The 19,796-nt window shown below is 42.5% G+C and overlaps 1 protein-coding gene across 1 annotated transcript; it reads right to left on the minus strand.

Annotated features, from left to right (window-relative positions):
• Nucleotides 1–5,405: 5,405 nt before the first annotated feature.
• On the minus strand, nt 5,406–18,459 carry GLUL (glutamate-ammonia ligase). The gene is made up of 7 exons (XM_040406556.1): nt 18,318–18,459; nt 15,058–15,243; nt 14,152–14,313; nt 9,357–9,503; nt 8,025–8,152; nt 7,192–7,391; nt 5,406–6,636 (listed from the first exon to the last, which is right to left on the minus strand). Exons 2-7 carry the CDS (start codon nt 15,221–15,223, stop codon nt 6,318–6,320), a joined length of 1,122 nt encoding a protein of 373 aa, XP_040262490.1. The 5' UTR covers nt 15,224–15,243; nt 18,318–18,459; the 3' UTR covers nt 5,406–6,317.
• Between the last annotated feature and the right edge of the window lie 1,337 nt (nt 18,460–19,796).

The following is a 19,796-nucleotide window of genomic DNA, read 5'->3' on the forward strand; positions in this document are numbered from 1 at the left end:
CCACCAAAAAAAAAACGGAAGCTACCCCATGTGCATTCCATTTACGTATTTCGATTCCGCAAAAAGAATAGAACATGCCCTATTATTGTCCGCATTATGGACAAGGATAGGACTGTTCTATTAGGGGCCAGCTGTTCCGTTCCCCAAAATTCGGAATGCAAACAGATGTCATACGTATTTTTTCTGGTCCTTTTTTTGCGGACTGCAAAATACATACAGTCGTGTGCATGAGCCCTTATCTAAACTTCTCACTTCTTTATGGGTTTTACTTGCACTGCACCAGTTCTCTAGAATGCACTACTATGCCCAGACAGTCCAATCAGTTCCCAACATCCATAGTCTTAAAGGGCATCTGTCAGCAGTTTTGTACCTATGACACTGGCTGACCTGCTGCATGTGCGTTTGGCAGCTGAAGGCATCTGTGTTGGTCCCATCTTCATATGTGCCCGCATCGCTGAGAAAAATTATATGCAAATGAGCCCCTAGGATGTTGTCATTACACCTAGAGGCTCAGTTCTCTCTGCAACTACCGGTACCTCTGCACTTTGATTGACAGGACTAGGCGTGATGATCACGTTTACTGTACCTTTTTGTGTCACCTCTATTTCCTCAGAGATTGTGAGCTCTTGTGAGCAGAGAACTTACTCCTATTTGAATTGATCATTAGTTTGTCACTATGTAAAGTCAGATTTTTTATTTTTTTTTGTACAATGGAAAATGTTGGTGTTACAGTATATTGATATAAATTAATTTAGGTTACAACAGGTACAATGGGCCACATGATTTTCTAATGAAACAGTGACCTCCACAGTGCCTTCCCCTTTAACAGTAACATCCACAGTGAACGCCCCTTTAAAAGTGACCTCCACAGTGCCCGCCACTTTAACAGTGACCTCCACAGCAGCTGCCCCTTTAATAGTGGCCCCTGCCCCCTTAAAAGTGACCTCCCCTGTAAGGCTAGGGCTACATGATGACATGTCGTGCAACATTTTGTTGTACCAATGTCGCGCAACAATTTTTTTAATGATAGGCTATGGTGTCGCACTGAGACATGCGACATTCTGCAACATGACAGTCGCAAAAAATCCATCCAAGATTGATGCATTTAGCAGTGTAGTTGTGCCCTATGTGTCGTGTGACTTATTGTCGTCGTGCAGCCCTAGCCTGAAGCTGACCTACAGCAGTGAAGAAAAATGGCAGGATTGGTTTGGAAACCTGGAGTAAAACTGTGTGTATGTAGAGACTAAGGGCCTGCGAGCTTCTATTGGCTGATAAGGGACATGTGACCGTGTGTATGGCAGTTGTGATACGAAGAGAAAGACTTGCAGGCTTGTATTGGCTAATGCAGGTCATTTTTTGGGAATATCTCAGGAACGTTGTACCTGATCTACCTGTGTCCAGTTGTTTGGTCACGCATAAAGAACAGACAGACAGACGTCCAGACAGACAGAAACTCATTTTTATATGCCAACACTTCCTGAACTTTATGACGGCCATTGTACTTTATCTGATTTGCAGGGTACTATTGCATTGTCTTTTTTTCTCTCGGTTTTTGCCATGGCAGCGTGCACCTGCGCACTGGGAGGTGCTGACTAACCCCCTTTTCTTTACAGATTTACAATGCTGGAGATGTGGCACTCCAGCGAGACGTGCACTCCTGATTAGCCTGTCTGCCCCATAGGCAGATTGTAATTAGTTTTAGTATAAAGCTGTAGCCTGCTCTCACTACATTCATTGGAAGCCGTCTGGCACAAGGAAAGGTATAGAGTGGGCTCGGCATGCATGTTGGTACCTGCATCCCTAAGCTAAAGACTTACAAAAGTCTCTGGCATATTCTAACATCCCTGTTAGCGAATCTACGATATGTAAAACACTAAACAAGAATTGATTTCATGGCAGGATACCACAGAGGAAGCTACTGATGTCCAACAAAAACATTGCTGCACGTTTGCAGTTTGCACAAGAGCACCTGGATGTTCCACAGCAGTACTGGCAAAATATTCTGTGGACAGATGAAACCAAAGTTGATTTGTTTGGAAGAACACACAACACTATGTGTGGAGAAAAAGAGGCACAGCACACCAACATCAAAACCTCATCCCAACTGTGAAGTATGGTGGTGGGGGCATCATGGTCTGGGGCTGCTTTGCTGCGTTTAAGGCCTGGACGGATTGCTATCATCGAAGGAAAAATAAATTCCCAAGTTTATCAAGACATTTTGCAGGAGAACTGAAGCTCAGCAGAAGAAGGGTGTTGTAACAGGACAAGGACCCAAAGCATAGAAGTAAATCAACAACAGAATGGCCTAAACAGAAGAAAATACACCTTCTGGAGTGGCCCAGTCAGAGTCCTGACCTCAACCCGATTGAGATGCTGTGGCATGACCTCAAGAAAGCGATTCACACCAGACATCCCAAGAATATTGCTAGTTCTGTAAAGAGGAATGGTCAAGAATTACTCCTGACCGTTGTGCACATCTGATCTGCAACTACAGGAAACATTTGGTTGAAGTTATTGCTGCCAAAGGAGGTTCAACCAGTTATTAAATCCAAGGGTTCACATACTTTTTCCACCTGCACTGTGAATGTTTACATGGTGTGTTCAATAAAAACATGGTAACATTTAATTCTTTGTGTGTTATTAGTTTAAGCAGACTGTGATTTTCTATAGTTGTGACTTAGATGAAGATCAGATCACATTTTATGACCAATTTGTGCAGAAATCCCTATCATTCCAAAGGGTTCACATACTTTTTCTTGCAACTATACATATAAAAATGCTACAGGATAAATTCTGGTCAATCTTCTTTAAAGACTCCTTGGACTTCTACCAGCCTAAAGAAGTTGTCCAAGATTTAATATTCATAGCCTATCCTCAGGATAGGTCCTCAATATCTGATCAGTTGTTTCCAACATCTACTATCAGTGAGCACCATGGGCTCTTATTTAGCCAGCAAGTTCATTGGTAACATGGTCTAAGCACAGCTCATCTCCATTTAATTGAATGGATCTGAGCTACAATACCAAGCAGAGCCGCTATACAATGTAATGAGATGTGCTTAGTATGCTGTGAAGAGCCTGCAGTGCTCACTGGAGCATCATGGCCTTTTAAAACAGCTGATTGTGGGGGTGCTGGGAGTCAGCCCCCCAATCAGATTTTGATGACATCCAGCTGATAAGCCATCAATATCAAAATCTCAGACAACCCCTCTAATTGTAATAATATAACAAACAAAATAATACCTTACCATTTTCTCACCACTCTTATGCCACCTCCAGTCTCTGTATCCTGGCCTCCAGTAAGACGTTTTGACATGGTCATGTGATAGCTGCAAACAATCACTAACTGCAGCTGTTACAGTTGGTGTGGACCCACTATACCAACCAACCGGTTTGACTTTGGGCTAACTCTAAGTGCGTAATTGGCAGTCTGGCATACTCACTCTTTGACCTCTATACACACATCTAGACTTCGCTGCAGACCAACCACCATACTGCTACCTCTTGAGATAATTCTGGTGTGGTTGGCAGTTGACCCAAGGTGTCAGAGACACTAGGGAGAAGCATTAAAGGAAGAGGCAATATACTAGTCTGGAGACAGGCCTAGGTCATACTAGCATATCCATAAGTCCAAGGTCAGGTAAGGCAAAAGTTTGCCAATCCAACAAACAGGCCACGGGCAGAGCAGGCAGATAGAAGTCAGTGTCGGTAGTCAGGCTGGAGTACAGTACACTGGTAGACAGACAGGGAACACACCTATGCTGGTTACTAGAGGCTAGGAGTCTTTTAAATACCCAGGAATGCCCAGCCATTGGCTGAGGAAGTATTTGGATGCATATGAGCTGGCTCTTTAAGAGGCTGAAAGGAAAAGCTTACCCTAGGGGACCAAGATAGGTGGGCACAGGAAGAAGCATGCATGCAGCAGCCTGTAGAGGATGCCAGCAGCCTGCAGTGGAGTGGGACTGGACACCCTGGTAAGAAATATGGCATCCGGGCATGGACCACCAGCATAACAGCAGCAGTCAGATGTATGTACATGTCCAAACATAATGGCTGAAGGCCTGGATACAGAGATGGAGACACAAGTGCAGCAGGGATAGTGGTACGGTATTGTCATGGTTAGCTCTTGACAAAAACTGTCAAAGGACTAGACTACCCCATGGGCAAATAATGAAATGAACAAACAGAAACAGATCTAGATTTAGTTTTTTTTATTATAAAAAGAAAAACAAAATCTATTTTAAAAACCAGACTATGTCAGAATGAGATGCGAGTCAGAAGCAGAAATTCCTAACCTGCCATTAATACCCGAGACCCATTCACAAACATGGAGAAATCAATGTATTTCACATGTGTGCATATCAATCAGACAAATTTCATGGGAAAATAAAATTCTTTTCTCTTTTCTTGTCGCTTGGCACTGAAAATTGTAATTTGCTGGTACGGCACCTTTCAGTGCATGTTAGGTAATGGTGTAGTACATGTACCCTAAGAGCACAGATTAAATATTAGCCCAGCTCTTATCAAACCAAAACCTTTGTAAGTGTATGTTAATGCGTCAAACACAAATCAGTTTTTGACCATGCTCAAAATGACCTATATGTTTCACAGATCGCCAAGTTATCTTGTTTAGGAAAAAGGAACAGGATGAGAAATTTCTAAAGACGAGATGCGCGGAGCACGAGTGTAAACATCACAAGTTGACTCTGTTGTCCTGTTTCCAATGCAATGTCCTGAATCTTGGATGTCTCCTTAACATTCATAAAGTTCCCAAGGGCATTGCTAGAGGCTTGCCCTGGAATTAACTAACTCAGTGATGGATTTGCAACACTTATCCATCAAGGTCTGCACATATTTCCCACTCTCCTTGCTCATGAGATGAATTGTGCCATTACCGTATACTTTTTGCTTAGCACCAACTTAAACCTTGATTTTTTTTTTTATATATTTTTTTTAATTATTATTGAAAACACCTCAATACATATAATCCCATCTTCCAAACCTCACTGTAGACTTCATTTACACGTAAATAGAAAAATACTACAAGTTTGGACCCAAAAGACAACATTACAATGATCAGGGACATCAATGTATGGACAGCCCCAAGGATGTCCTGGCACATTAAATGACCCCTGGTTCACTTGAGAGATCTCACTGCATCCTGCTCCAAGAATTGCAACTAGCTAGCAGGGTCAGCCAAGAACATGTCAAATGAATGAGTACCTGGCATAAGTTTGAGGGTGAATGGAAGATCCCCCCTCCGTATCTTTTGTTAGTGGTTATCATGGAGAGCAGTGAGGCAAAGTACAGATTGCTACCTCCACATAGATCTTTCTGCTATTCCCATGTATATCTCTCTGTGCCCTTTCAGATGCTAAGAGATATTATTTTGGGACCTACTGTACATTTTAAGAATTATTTTCTTTCTTACACTACTTTGCAAAATTAAGGGCCGAGTTTCTAATAAATATCGAATTTTGGGGACAGCCCTGACAATTACGATAGATTGACCTTTCCATCTTGTGCTAGTCATATCATTAAAGGGGTTCTCTGGGCATTTATGAAAAATGCAAGAATTCCTCAGACCTGCAGTTAATACTTACTTGTCCGCCGCGCCACCAATGCCGCCATCTCGGCTGCACTCGTACAGGCGGCAAGCTCTTCCAGTTGTCCAATGAACTCACACAGGCTGCAAGCTCTTCTGCTTGGCTCCCAACCAGTTTTGTTCCCTAGTCTTCCTGTTCAGTTGCATTTACTACTATGCAGTTGAACATGAAAAGAAGCATGTACATGCGATCGAGACCTGAGCGGAAGAGCTTACAGCCTGTGCAAGTGCAGCATCAACGGCGTGGAGGACAGGTAAGTATGAACAAAACCATCATTCTTCATTCAGCAGGTCCGAGGAATGCTTATATTTTTCATGATGCATGGAAAACACCTTTAAGAAAATATATATATATCTGGTGCTGTCCCACTGATGGGTTGGTGGCCAGTCCTGTTTCTACCTTGTGCTTAATTGATATAAACTTTATAGTGAAAGTAAAGCATTTCACCAATTACTTTTATATTTTTGTAAATTCCTCTATTCCTGATTTTTTATGCATCAGAAATTTAGATTGTAGAGAATAAAACCAGGCTAATCAGAAATAATGAGAAACTTTTGTGTTCTATAAAATACTAGCAATGTCCCTCTCTTATGTCTAAAAGACAAGGAATTACAAGGGACTTGGGTCTAGTGTAAAGGATAAAAACAGAACTGGGAAAGAAACTCAACAAAGTAGAGTCAAAGTAGTTGCCATCTCTGCCTTTTGCATCTCTCTAGTTCTTGTATTGAACAGGTTCATCTCCAGTTTCATTCAGCACGCAGGTTCGAATCAAGGCTTCTGTCACAGCATAAGGATCACAGTTGGCCGATGGACGTCGGTCTTCGAAGTAGCCTTTCTGCTCTTGTCCCACTTGGCGGGGAATGCGGATACTTGCTCCCCGGTTTGCCACTCCAGCAGAAAACTCATGGATGTTGGAGGTTTCATGGAAACCTGTTAAACGACGTGCATTGTCTGAACCCCCCTTGGGGTCATAGCTTTGAATGTGATATTCATGACGCTTAGAGAGGCGCTCAATGGCTTCTTCTATATACCTAGAAGTATGAAGGATTACATGTCACTTAACTATTCTTTGCATTTCTTTACAACATGGCATTTTTTCCATTTAGCATAATCTAAAGGAGACCCTCACCTTTCAGTAGAACAGAGAGCTGGTGACCTTCTTGTGCTAATTTCAGGCCACCACATTTTCCATACATTTCAATCAGAAGGTGGCCTTGATAAGAGAGTTACAGCTACCACTCCATTGAATTGTATGGAGAATGCAACAAACAGGAATCATCAAACAGGGTCATCGGACCTCTTCTCCCAATAGGTGAGGTTCCAAAAGGTCTCATCTATCAAGCATTTATGGCTTATCATGTACATATGCAACAGATTTAAAAGATGGTAATACCTCTTTATTCATTTTTTTTCCCCCAAAAACAGCACCACTATAGTCCATGGGTTGTGTCTGGTACTGCAGCTCAGTCCAATTAAAATGAGTGACCCTTTTTTAAATCTCATAAACCAATTTAGGGCCCACCATGTAAAGTGTTTTGCATTTGGAAGATTAGATTTGTTCTCCATTATATTATGCTTTTACTTACTTGAGGCCTCCTTCATCTCGCATGCGATTTGTGCTAAAGTTTGTGTGGCAGCCAGCTCCATTCCAGTTTCCAGTAATGGGCTTAGGGTCAAATGAAACCACAATTCCAAAGTCTTCACATACTCTGTGCAGGATAAAGCGGGAGATCCACAGATGATCTCCCATATCAATTCCTTCACATGGACCCACTTGGTATTCCCACTGTAACAAAATAAATACAGTAAAACCTCTTTAATAAAACCACCCATAATGACATTAAAAAGTAGTCTTGGGTGGGGGGGGGGGGGTTAACTGAGTTGTCTTCTCAAAGAAGATGGCCAATATGCAAAATAATATATAGTGGAACTGAAATAAAATCTGTCACCGAAATATGGTCTGGATAAAAGGTGTGATCTTCTCAAAGAGGTGGTCTTCATAACTTACTTTGCAGAAGAGCACATTGAAAATACTATAGGAGTATTGTTATTGACTTTTGAGAATATTTTTTGGTGGTAATGAAAACAATCAAGTAAATCCATAATAAAATCAAGACTAATGTTCTACTAAAAGCACAGTTGACAAGATTGAGGCCCTGTCTCATGTTGGATATATTATGAAGAGACCTAAGCATCTGGAAAGTATTATTCTGCCTGAAAGACTTTAGGGATCCGAGAACGGAGAAAGCCACAACTAAACAGAGGAATGGAATCATAGAACGTCAGATCATGGCAATTAATTGTGGGGCAATCAGAAGAAAGGCCATTCTCAAAACAGATATTCAAATGGTGACCTATTGTAGTTTGAGATAATGTGAAACAAGTGTTTCCACTAAACCTATGGCTTGGATGTTCTTACCTGAGCTGGCATAACTTCTGCATTTGTTCCTGCAATTTTCACTCCGGCATAAAGGCATGCTCGATAATGTGCTTCTACAATATCGCGCCCATAGGCTTTATTTGCTCCTACACCACAGTAATAAGGACCTAAGGGAAAACAAATCTCATTAACTGAGGTAGTAAAACACAGGGCAGTAGATGATCCCTATGATGTTAAATGAAAATGATGCAAAAAATTATCAGGCAAAAGCCTATGATAATAAAATATTTTCTCCATAGCAGATGAAAGTGTATGTTATAATTTCAGTAAAACATAACTACATAAGGTATATGAATAAGATAAATGTCTGATTGCTAGGGGCCCCACTGTTGGGACATCCAATATTCACTGATCCTCCTCATTACAGTTGAATGGAGCTGTGGTTCAGCATACGCCCTGCGCTCCATTTATAAATTGTCTGATTGCTAAGACCCCACCCTCTGGGACCCTCACTGATCACCAGAATGGAGATCCTGAGCTTTTCATTCCTTCGTACTGTGCTCGTATGAGCAGCGGTCAAGTATGCACCCTGCTGCTCCTTTGAAAGGGGTTGTCTGATATTTTGATATTGATGACCTATCCCTTGCATAGGTCATCTATGTCAGACCGGCGGCGGTCTGACTTTTGGCACCCACGCCAGTTAGCTGTTTGAAGAGGCTGCACTCACTGGCCATTTCCTAGGCCAGTGACATCACGTTTATTGGTCACATGGCCTAGGCGCAGCTCAGTCCAATTCAAGTTAATAGGGATGAGCTGCAATAATAAGCACAGCTACTATCCAATGGACAGTGCTGTTCTTGGAAAGCTGTGAGGAAAGCTCATCTGTAATTGATGACCTATTCTTAGGTCAGGTTATCAATATCATAATCTCGGAAAACCCATTTAAGGTCTACGGGGCTGACGGAAACAGCCAAAAGCTGTGCTCAGCTGTCTGCAACCGTCGTATGGGACAGCACCAAGCATGCTTGACTGTCGCTCCATTTAAATGCCTGTCAACAAATTTTGTGCAATGAGAAAGAAGGGGGGCTCGTGACCCTCATTCTGATCAGTGGAAGTCCCAATGATGAAGCCCTCAGCAATCAGACATTTATCACCCATCATGCTAATATTCAAACTGCAATATGGAATGGCCTTTTCTGGATACACAGTTCACTCACATAAAGCAATTGACAACATATATTTGTTATATACCTAAAAAGACTACAGTGGAATTCAAACTCTCTTCACAAATAAAATCACTAGAGAATAATCTAGACTTCATGTAACCTTGGTACAAAAATTGTGAAATGAATACATTTGAACATAATGTACCTTGAGGTCCTGGAAAGCCATTGGAGGGCCAACCAAATGGGTGTCCATCCACTCCAAGCAAAGTATATTCTTGTTCCATTCCAAACCAGGGGTGTTCATTAGTGACCATATCCATAATCTGTTTACAAGTGTGTCGTAGATTTGTTTCTAAAAACCAAGGTGATGTCTGTTACTGAGAAGTTTTGGGTTCTAAGACAATTTCAAAGTAAAATGCTAATATAGAAAAATACTAAGCTGAGATTTAAACAGAACCAACGAATATGTGGGCGGTATAGCAAGTGTAATAAACTTCCATCATGCCAATGACATTAAGTATATTACGCCTACTTCTTTTGCATCTACTGCATTTTCATACTTTACCTACTGAATTGTTACAAAATCATAAACCATCCATTTCTTACATAAACGTTTTCAAGAGTATATGTTGCAAATCATAAGAAATTAAGAAAAAACGGGAAGGTGGTCTAGAGTGAAGATAACTTATGCATCATGATGGTGTCAATGGAAACATCCCATTGCTGTCAAGACAATGGTAAAGTTATTTCAACTCCAAAAACTTCTATGCCTAATCTACCCCCAAATATGCATTTGACAAACTGTACAAAACATTTTAATAGTGTGATATGATGGGATCTACTTCATGGTTTTCTGCTCTTTTTGTCTACCTACTTCCGGTTTCGAGCCTCCTACTCTCCAAGTTCCTACATTGCCGACCGAACCCTTCTTCTACTACCGGTGAAATATCTCTAAAGAATTTCTGATATCGGTTTTTCAGAAAGAAGAGAAAATAATTTTGTCGGGTTGATATGTTTTAAGAACTAGAAGGGTCTAGTAAATGTGACACCTAATTGGGCACTATTAACCTGATGCGATTGATGATGTTTGACTGAATCCTATTTTACACAGTCAGTGTTTGATCAGTTATTTCCATTCCAATCATGATTGTGAGCCAAAACCAGGAGTGGAGGTGACACAGAGATAAGGTATAATAGAAAGTTTTGCCCCTGCTCTTTGTTTTGAACCTGCACCTGATTTTGGCTCACAATCACTGATGAAAATCACTGACCAAACACTGACTGTGTGAAAGTGGCCTAACTCTATAACATTATCCATTCTCTAGAATTCCATTATACTTGACATTTTAGCAACTTTTACTCTTCCTACACATAGCAGTGATTTCAAATAGAGTATGCTATGCACTTAATATCCAATTTAGCTATTATTTAATGAATGCGCTGGGGTCCTGGGTTTGAATCCGACCAAGGACAACATCTGGAGTTTGTATGTTTCCCCCCCGTGTTTGCATGGGTTTCCTCCCACACTCCAAAGACATAGGGATTGGGAACTTAGATTGTGAGCCCCATAGTTGACAGCCCGACGCTAATGTCTGTAAAGCGCTGAGGAATATAGTATAGCTATGTAAGTGCGTAAAATAAAAAAAAATAAAAATAAAAGTAGTGTTTATGAATATCTCAACACAGTGCCTCCCCACTCCCTTATTAAAGTCACACCTACTCTGAAGGAGACTCTCTCCTTAGTGTGCAGACTACTGCTTCAAGCACTTTACACGCCTCTCTGTCTCTCTGTTCCAGGAAATTACAGACTGTACTTTTTATTATGTCAAAAATGCATCAACAGCAGAAAATCTCCTCATTTATATTTGTCCTCGTTAATTCAGTAACTGAATTTCAGCTCTGGAGTGATAACCCTTCTCGAAGATTTCTTGATGACCTACAACTCCCTTTCAAGATTGAGCTTTACTATCCAACTGGCTCCTCGACCACAAAAACTAATATTAATGAAATGAAATAACACGAGATGGGCGGCAGTCCCACTAAGCATGCACTATATACTTTTTTTTTATACAGCTGGGCAGTTTGCATAGTCCATCTGTTGGGGAGTCTGAGGACAACATTCAGCTACAGGGTTAGTGACACAGACTGCAATCTGGCCGGCCAGCTGTCCAAATGTAGACAGGGCTTTTAGACTTCACCTGTCACCATGTACTGTATATATTTAAAGAGTAGCAGTTAAAGGGGTTATCCGAGTTATTTTTTTGTTCTTTCTATGTTCCTAACTAAGCAAATGTAACAGCTTTCCAAATCACTCACTTTATCTCCAGTGGCTGGTTTCTCAGATTTCACTGAGGGTCACATGACCTGTGATGTCAGCTTCTCTCCCTGCTCTGATAAAGGTCGTTTACAAGCCTGTAAACAAAATGTCACTGTGCTGGCCATGCCCCCCCCCCCCCCCCCCCTTCACTGCCGTCTACTCTCTGCTAGGATTCTTAACCCCTTTAGCTGCACAGCTCTGCAGGCAGTGAGAGACAATTCTGGGTACAGGATCTGACAGACTAGAGAGAGCATTACACAAAAAGATAGGGGGAAGATCCTGTGTGTATTAGCAGTGTCATTATATAGGTGGGACATGTAGTCCTACACATACAACATGCTGCAGAGTCTCCCAGCACTCAGGGCAGCTCTTGTATTCACTCCCTTAGCAGTGTCATTATACAGCTGGGACTTGTAGTCCTACACATACAACATGCTGCAGAGTCTCCCAGCAGGCAGACATGTCACTCAGGACAGCTCTTGTAGCCACTCCCTTAGCAGAGCAGGGGGAGGGGCAGAGGTTGTTTTTATTGCATGTAAACAAAGGGCCAGAAAAGAACCAGGGAAATTAGGAAAAATATATATTTTTTTTGCATAAAACTTGCTTAGCTCAGTTATATATCAGATTTTCAGTGCTATATTATTTTTTTTCATAACTCGGACAACCCCTTTAAGTATAATATATGTAAGTCCTTGACCAAAAAGTGCGGTGCACTTTATTATTTTTTATGTAAACATTTAATGTTGCATTGTTGAAAATGTATAATACCATAAAAAGGTTACAATATACCTGGTTTTCATGTCCATAGACTAACAATTGTAAATGAACAGTGACACCCATTCAATGGAGGGTCCACTGGAGGCTTTGTCCAGGCTCAGAAATAAGGGTCTAGTATTTTTTTTCCCCAAAAAACAACAGCACTCTTGCCCACGGATTGTGACTATATCATCAAGTCAATAGAGCTGAATTAGCTGCAATACTAGACATAGACCATGGAGAAAAGTGGCGCTGTTTCTAGAAACAATACAAGCAAATGTATTTAAAGGGGTTTTCTGACATATTTTAACTGATGATCTACCCTCTGGATAGGTCATCAGTATCTGATCAGTGGGGGTCTGAAACCCGGGACCCCTGCCGATCAACTGTTGAGAAGGCACCAACGCTCACAGTAGCCCGCAGCCTTCTTGCAGCTTTGCCTAGGCCACGTGACATCACATTCATCGATCACATGGCCTAGGAGCAGCTTAGTCCCATTCAAGTGAATGAGGCTGAGCTGCAATATCAAGCAAAGCCACTATATAATGTACGGTGCCACTGCAAGTGCCAGTGCCTTCTCAAACAGCTGATCTGCAGGGTTCCCAGGTGTCGGACCTGCACCAATCAGACACTGATGATCTATCCAGAGTATGGGCATCAATATAAAAATCTTGGAGAACCCCTTTAGTATTTCCAATTCCCAGTACAAGAGATAAAATATTTTCTTTACTTTTCTCTTTGGAGGCAGTTTATAATTTCCAGAGTTTAGTTGATGACCTAACTAGAATTTTAATTGTATAGCGGGAGTGTATACTTATTTAATAATATATGATATAAACAGCAATTACTGTATGGAAATGATTGAAGACAGTGACATACCGCCAATATAGGCAGACCACGCCGTTGCTATGGGGCCCGCAGCGCAGGGAAGGCCCCGTCCCCTCCATTTATTTTACCCAGTACTAGTAGTACACTACACACACTGTGGCGCAGGAGCAGCGGGCCCACGACACTTGCCTTTGACTTTTATCGGCTTCCGCCCCCCCCCCCCCGCCCCCTCCCCCCGCGCATCTTGTATTAACCTACCTCACTGCATGAACTTGATTCTCCCGGCCAGGCTGCGGGCGTGTTCTCTTTTCACACTGGCCAATCAGCACAAGTCAACAGCACAAAGAGGCAGCTGCTGATTGGCCAGTGTTTGCAGGCAGCAGAAGCGGGCGCCACTTAAACCCATTCATTCTCTGACCTGAGCGAGTGAAGTAGGCTGCGCACCCTGCACTGAGCCCAGCCCTAGACTGAAGGTCTGCCTGCCCTAACCGCTCCTGACCGGACACGGAGTCCCGGACAGTGGTCACCGTCTATTGATTGATTGGTGTGCCGTGGTTGGTTTGTTGTTGAGTATGTGAACGGGAAGGGATAGATTAATGCAGCATTGCCTGGCAGCAAGAGAACTCATAGGGAGGGCCTGAGGGGGAGCTCATAGAGGACAGTCTGCTCTCCTCCTACTCTGTCCTGTATGAGCCCCCCCCCCCCCCCGAGTCCTCTATCAGCCTCCCAACCCCTGATGCCCCCATTACTCCAAAATGCCGGGGGGGGGGGGGGGGAGTAGAAGGAAAGCACACTGTCCTGAGCATTTTGGGGGGTATTATAGGTTTGGGGGGCTCATAGTGGACAGTGTGCTCTCCTACTCCTTCCCCCCGGGCATTTTGGGGGGCATTAGGGATTCTTTAATGGGGGTGTGGCATGGGAGGGGCCAGGACAGGAGGTGGGATAGGCCAGGGGTGGGTAGTGGGCAGGGATAGGGGGCCCAATTCAGATTCTTGCTATGGGGCCCAGTGATTTCTATGTACGCCCCTGATTGAAGACATCCACATCTCTGATATTACAATGAATTCAAAGCCTTTGTCACACTTTTCTGCTTGCCTACCTGCTGTCATCCTGTTGTATTTCAGCACTTCACAGAACACAAGCTTGTTGGGGTCTCTGCGGAAGGGGTCTCTGAACATGGCCACTGGTATCAAAAACATATCGCTATTTGATCCTTCTGACTGATGTGTGCTAGAGCCATCGAAATTCCATTCAGGGAGATCTGTATTGGACATAACACAGGAAAGATCATGACTAAGTTTTTGGCAAAGTCTATTATTTTCTGTTTCAAAGCTTTAAAATTATGTGAAGTTAGTAGGCACTAGAATAAAAGATAAAACAATGTTATCTACACGTAAAGCATTTCCAAATGTTAAAGGGGTTGTCCCAAGAAAAATAGTCTACAGGTTTCAAACCAGCCCCTGGATCTGAATACTTTTGTAATTGCATGTAATTAAAAAATTTGCATAGCCTCTGAGCTATTTAATCAAATGTATCTGTATAGCGCCACCTGCTGTTTGTTCTTTTTCTTATTTCTTTGGCCTGCTCACTGAGATGGCCGCAAATGCTCAGTTTCATCCTTCAACTAACTCCTGAGCTGTGATAGGGAGAGCATGGGCACGCCCCCTGAGCTGCAGCAGAATAGACACGCCCCCTGAGCTGCAGCAGAATGGACACGCCCCCTGAGCTGCTGCAGATAGGACAGTCCCCTCGAGCTGTCAGTTTGATATATATCTACCAGAGCAATGAATGGGGAGATCTCTGGATCCATGTGAGGTACTGGTTCTAGCTTTGTTAGAAAGAGATTGTCCTGTATATGATGTCATTTTTTACATTAATCATGACATAACCCCTTTAATACCAGGGCTCAAACATCAAGGCTATGTGTGTGCATTATGTTGCAATATTTATTTTTCATTTCGTGTTTGTCGCTTTGTTTGTTTTCAAATGATACATTGTTGCGCACCTTCAATCGTCTTGGGTTCACAGTCGAGGGTGCGTGTTTTGCAGCGCAGGCCTTCTCCTGTCCCATCAATCCATATGTACATCGCCTGAACCTTTTCTCCCTGTGGCAGGGTCATATACATCTGCTTCATGGCCTTGCTTAGCTGTGAACTGGCCGAGGTCGACATGACTGCAGCAGGATCTTTTACTGCAGAGGAAGAAAGAGCACAAATGGTTAAGATGAGTTCCAACTCTTTTGAAAGGCTATACAACACTGCCTCTGGAGGAACAATGCAGGGCTTCTCATGGAGGTTCATGGAGGGTGCAAGTAGAAATTGCAATAAATGTGGAACTGATTACAGCTCACCGCTAATTCCAATCCAAACAGGATGAAATGCAGATGAAACAAATTCTGCAAAAACCCGACTACTGCATGGGACATTGGCATTTAAATCGCATTATTTCTAAGATTCACCAAAATTTAGATTTAGCTATCCCGGACCGGCAGAGCTAATACCTATGGGATGGTAATTGATCATGTATCAGGCACATGAAACCTTTTCAGGCCAATTGTCATATTTATTACATAAATTGCAGTTGCAGAGGGGGTCTCATATGTGTTAAGCCCTTTCAATGCAATGATAAATATTAGTACATAGGGTTCTCAATACTTCTTTACAGGGCAGTGGCAATGGGGTAATAGGAATGATCAAATTAATTCACTCTGTGCCTTTAAATCACACTTGTCATTGATGTATAGATGTATATTGCTTCGGCACAATGTGGTGGTTCACTGATCCTAATCTTAAAGATAGCCAAATGTATCACAATGGCTCAGGCGAGACTCGATAAAGCTGGTGCACAGCTATACCATGTACTGGTTGACATAGCTTGCAACACAATTTTATGCCAAAATTTTGGTGCAATTTTGGCACATAATGATGCATGTTAAGCCACACCCCTTTTCTTGGCAAGCCACACCCCCTTAGTAAGCCACACCCCTTTCTAAGTAAGTCACACACCCCTTGACGAGCAAGGTACGGTGGACTACTCTTTTAGGCTCCCATGCTTCAGAAATATGTAAAATGAGTTTTGTGCCATGAATGGACCAGATTTTGGCCAAAACAAGCCACAATTGAGTTGTAGCCATGATAGTAAATCTGAGATTATTCAGAATTATTATTATTCTAAGGGATGTCCCTACTAAAAACACCCTATGCTCATGCAAAATGACATCTTCAACCCCAGAATTTTGGGGGTGCTGATCAACACTTCGAATGGTCATCCAAGGTAATCCTATAATCTTCTTCTAATGATCATCCTTGATCTGTTCTATATGTTGCAATTTGTCCCTCAAAAAGTTACAAAAAATACAAATAAATGAGAGAATGCTTGCATCAGAACCAGCAGAGACACAAGAAAAGCCAAGAGCGGAAGCCACATATCCGGAGCTTCAATTAACAATGTTTTGAATTGCAAATCTAGGTATAAAAAAACACAGCTCAAAATGGCTACCCCCACCGCTCGCACCAGGAATGAAGAAGGCATGGCCAGCTGAACCCCTTTCCATAGGGACGTACGCTCCATGGTAACACAGGCATACAATGAGAGATTTAAATAAAAATAAGATGGTAGAACAGGCGTACAATACGGCCATGATGGTCGATACCACTGCGATATTACATAATGAAGAAGATGTGAGGCTCTCATAGGCAGACGGTATAATACACACACAGGCGCACACCTTACACACGCTCCAGGCAAATGATGCTGGCTGTTGTTTTATGGGGGAGAAGGGTTTACTGTTACATTGCTGAAGATAACCAGCAGGAAAAGGTCTATGACCCAAAGAAAATCACAGAAATGCCTCAACGAATGTAGAAAAACAACAATTGTGAGATATCCAAAGCGCATGGAACGCAATGTAACTGTGTCGTTTTAACAATAGTCTTGTCCCCTCTGGCAGACGAGGGGTTAAACACCGTACCTTGTACTTCTAATATAATATAAATGGATGTATTATTATTATTTTTTTACACCTGCATGACATCACTTCAGTACAGTAGCCTGTCATGGCGCGTGGACTGATCAGTGAGTTCAAATGACTTCACTCCTCCGAAGGCCTCTTGCACACGACCGTAGGGCTTTTTCAGTATTTTGCAGTCGGCAAAAAACGGATCCGCAAAAAATACGGATGACGTCCTTTTTTTTGTGGAACGGAACAGCTGGCCCCTGATAGAACAGTACTAGCGGACAATAATAGGACATGTTCTGTCTTTGAACGGAAAAACGGAAATACGGAAATGGAAGGCATACCTTCCGTTTTTTTTTTTGCGGATACATTGAAATGAATGGTTCTGTATACGGTCTGTATACGGTCCGTATACGGAACGCAAAAAAATAAAACGTTTGTGTGCAAGAGGCCTAAGGAAATTATTATTCATTATTTAGCATGATATTAGGATAATGGGCCAATTTATCTAATATATCCCTAATTATACAAAAGAAAGGCAAGCCACCTATTACTACACGGGGGAAACCTTGTCCAAGCACCAAAATAGTGAATTGATAACACTAGACAGGTAAGCAGTCATCTGACAGTCAGTGCTCTAGTCTATGTCGGTGCTATATTAATAATAATTATTATGATTACGCACTGTACGTTAAATACGCACCAATGTAGCACATCACTGTGATATCACACACAGGTGAGAGCTGCAGGTAAACCTTTTGCATCTTTACTTTAAAGGGAACCTGTCCCCGGGATTTGGGGTATAGAGCTGAGGACATGGGTTGCTAGATGGCCGCTAGCACATCCGCAATACCCAGTCCCCATAGCTCTGTGTGCTTTTATTGTGTCAAAAACCGATTTGATACATATGCAAATTAACATAAAAGAGTCATATCTTACTTGTGTGACCAGAGAAGAGTCATATTTTCAAGCTCTGACTCATCTCAGGTTAATTTGCATATGGATCAAATCGGTTTTTATACACAATAAAAGCACACAGAGCTATGGGGACTGGGTATTGCGGATGAGCTAGCGGCCATCTAGCAACCCATGTCCTCAGCTCTATGCACAAAATCCCGGTGACAGGTTCCCTTTAAAACATTCTGCCACAAAAAGACTTCATTGACAAATTCAGCTCTGCTACATCTACACATACATTTGTTATGAAACAAAGCAAATTGCAACAGGCAAAATAAATAAATCAATCAATCAATCAATAAACCTAAAACAGAATGATAGGTGACCTATCAAAGGCTACATCCCCAGTTTACCTGTATCAGATGAGGATGGAGATGAGGATGCAGATAGACCACAGGGCTGTGGGTGTTGCTGGTCTTGATGCCGGGTGTTAGTTAAAGGCTCCCATTCTCAGGTTTGAGCTAAGGCAGTTCTCCCTGTACATATATTGAGCAGTACAGTGCCAGCCCCTAGGCTGGCGATTGGCCGCTTGCAAACAGGATTTCTACATGCCACACTGGAGCCGCCCTCATGGCATTGTGCCATTGGCCATGCTTGTGGAAGGTGCAGCCTACATCATCCTAAGGATCTCCCCAGCACTGAGAAAAACAAGTCAGGGAGGGGGTGTGAGAGGCACAGAGAGAGAAAAATACAAAAGATGAAGAAAAAAACAACACTATAGAAACATCGAGTTAATAAAAAAAAAACTGTGTGAGAGGAGAAGGAGAACACTTCTAAATCTAAGATAGGTGATGTAAGGGAACCCTCATCTCGTAAGGAAATCTGCTAGCAAGCCAGTCAAATTCTGAGGTTTCTTTCACACGAGCGTGACGGATGAGGTCTGGAGGCGTTCACTGAAACTCGCACCATTTTGCAAGCAGTTTCAGTCAGTTTTGTCTGCAATTCCATTCAGCGTTTTGATGCGTTTTTCACGGCCGTGATAAAAAAGAACCTGTAGGTTTACAAACAACATCTCCTAGCAATCATCCGTGAAAAAAAAAAACGCATCGCACCCGCTTCCGGATAGAATGCGTTTTTTTCACTGAAGCCCCATCCACTTCTATGTATGGGGCCAGGGCTGCGTGAAAAACGCTGGAATATAGAACGTGCTGCGTTTTTCAGAACTGATGCGTGAAAAAATAAAACGCTCAGGCACACAGACCCATTAAAATGAATGGGTCAGGATTCAGTGCGGGTGCTATGCGTTCACGTCACGCGTAGCACCCGCGCGGGAAAACTCGCTCGCGTGAAAGGGGCTTTAAGAAGCTGTGATACATTGTAAACAACATAGTAAACAAAAACATCACCGGTGCCCAATGGACAACATGTCCTGATTACAGCACATTAGAGGTTAACATCGCCGGTGTGCCCACTGTGCCACCTGATTACAAAAACGTAGTGGTCAGGCTGAAAATAAATGACTTATACACATGCCGCGCACTATGTAAGTGCCAGCTTGAAGGGGCTTTACACTTTCACTCACTAGCCCCCATGTAGCTGAAGTAAACAACCCGCTCTCTCTTGCATCCAACACACATATGTCCAGGGAAAATACCATAGCATTGCTGACGCACCTCCCCTAGCAAAGCACACAGGGACCTGAACAGTTAATTTGATCTCAAAGGGTGGAAGCAGCTCATTAACCCTTGAAAATGTTCAGCCTTTTGTTCAAAGGAGTAGAAAGGGCACATGATTTCATTTGTTACCGTGGAGGGTTTTATGTGTGAGATGTCCTTTGTTCTTGTCCAGGGGATGTGTCACTGGACACCATTCTATAGGTCCAGATTGTGCCG

Source organism: Bufo bufo, chromosome 9 (assembly GCF_905171765.1).
Source record: "Bufo bufo chromosome 9, aBufBuf1.1, whole genome shotgun sequence".
Taxonomy (NCBI): Eukaryota; Metazoa; Chordata; class Amphibia; order Anura; family Bufonidae; genus Bufo; species Bufo bufo.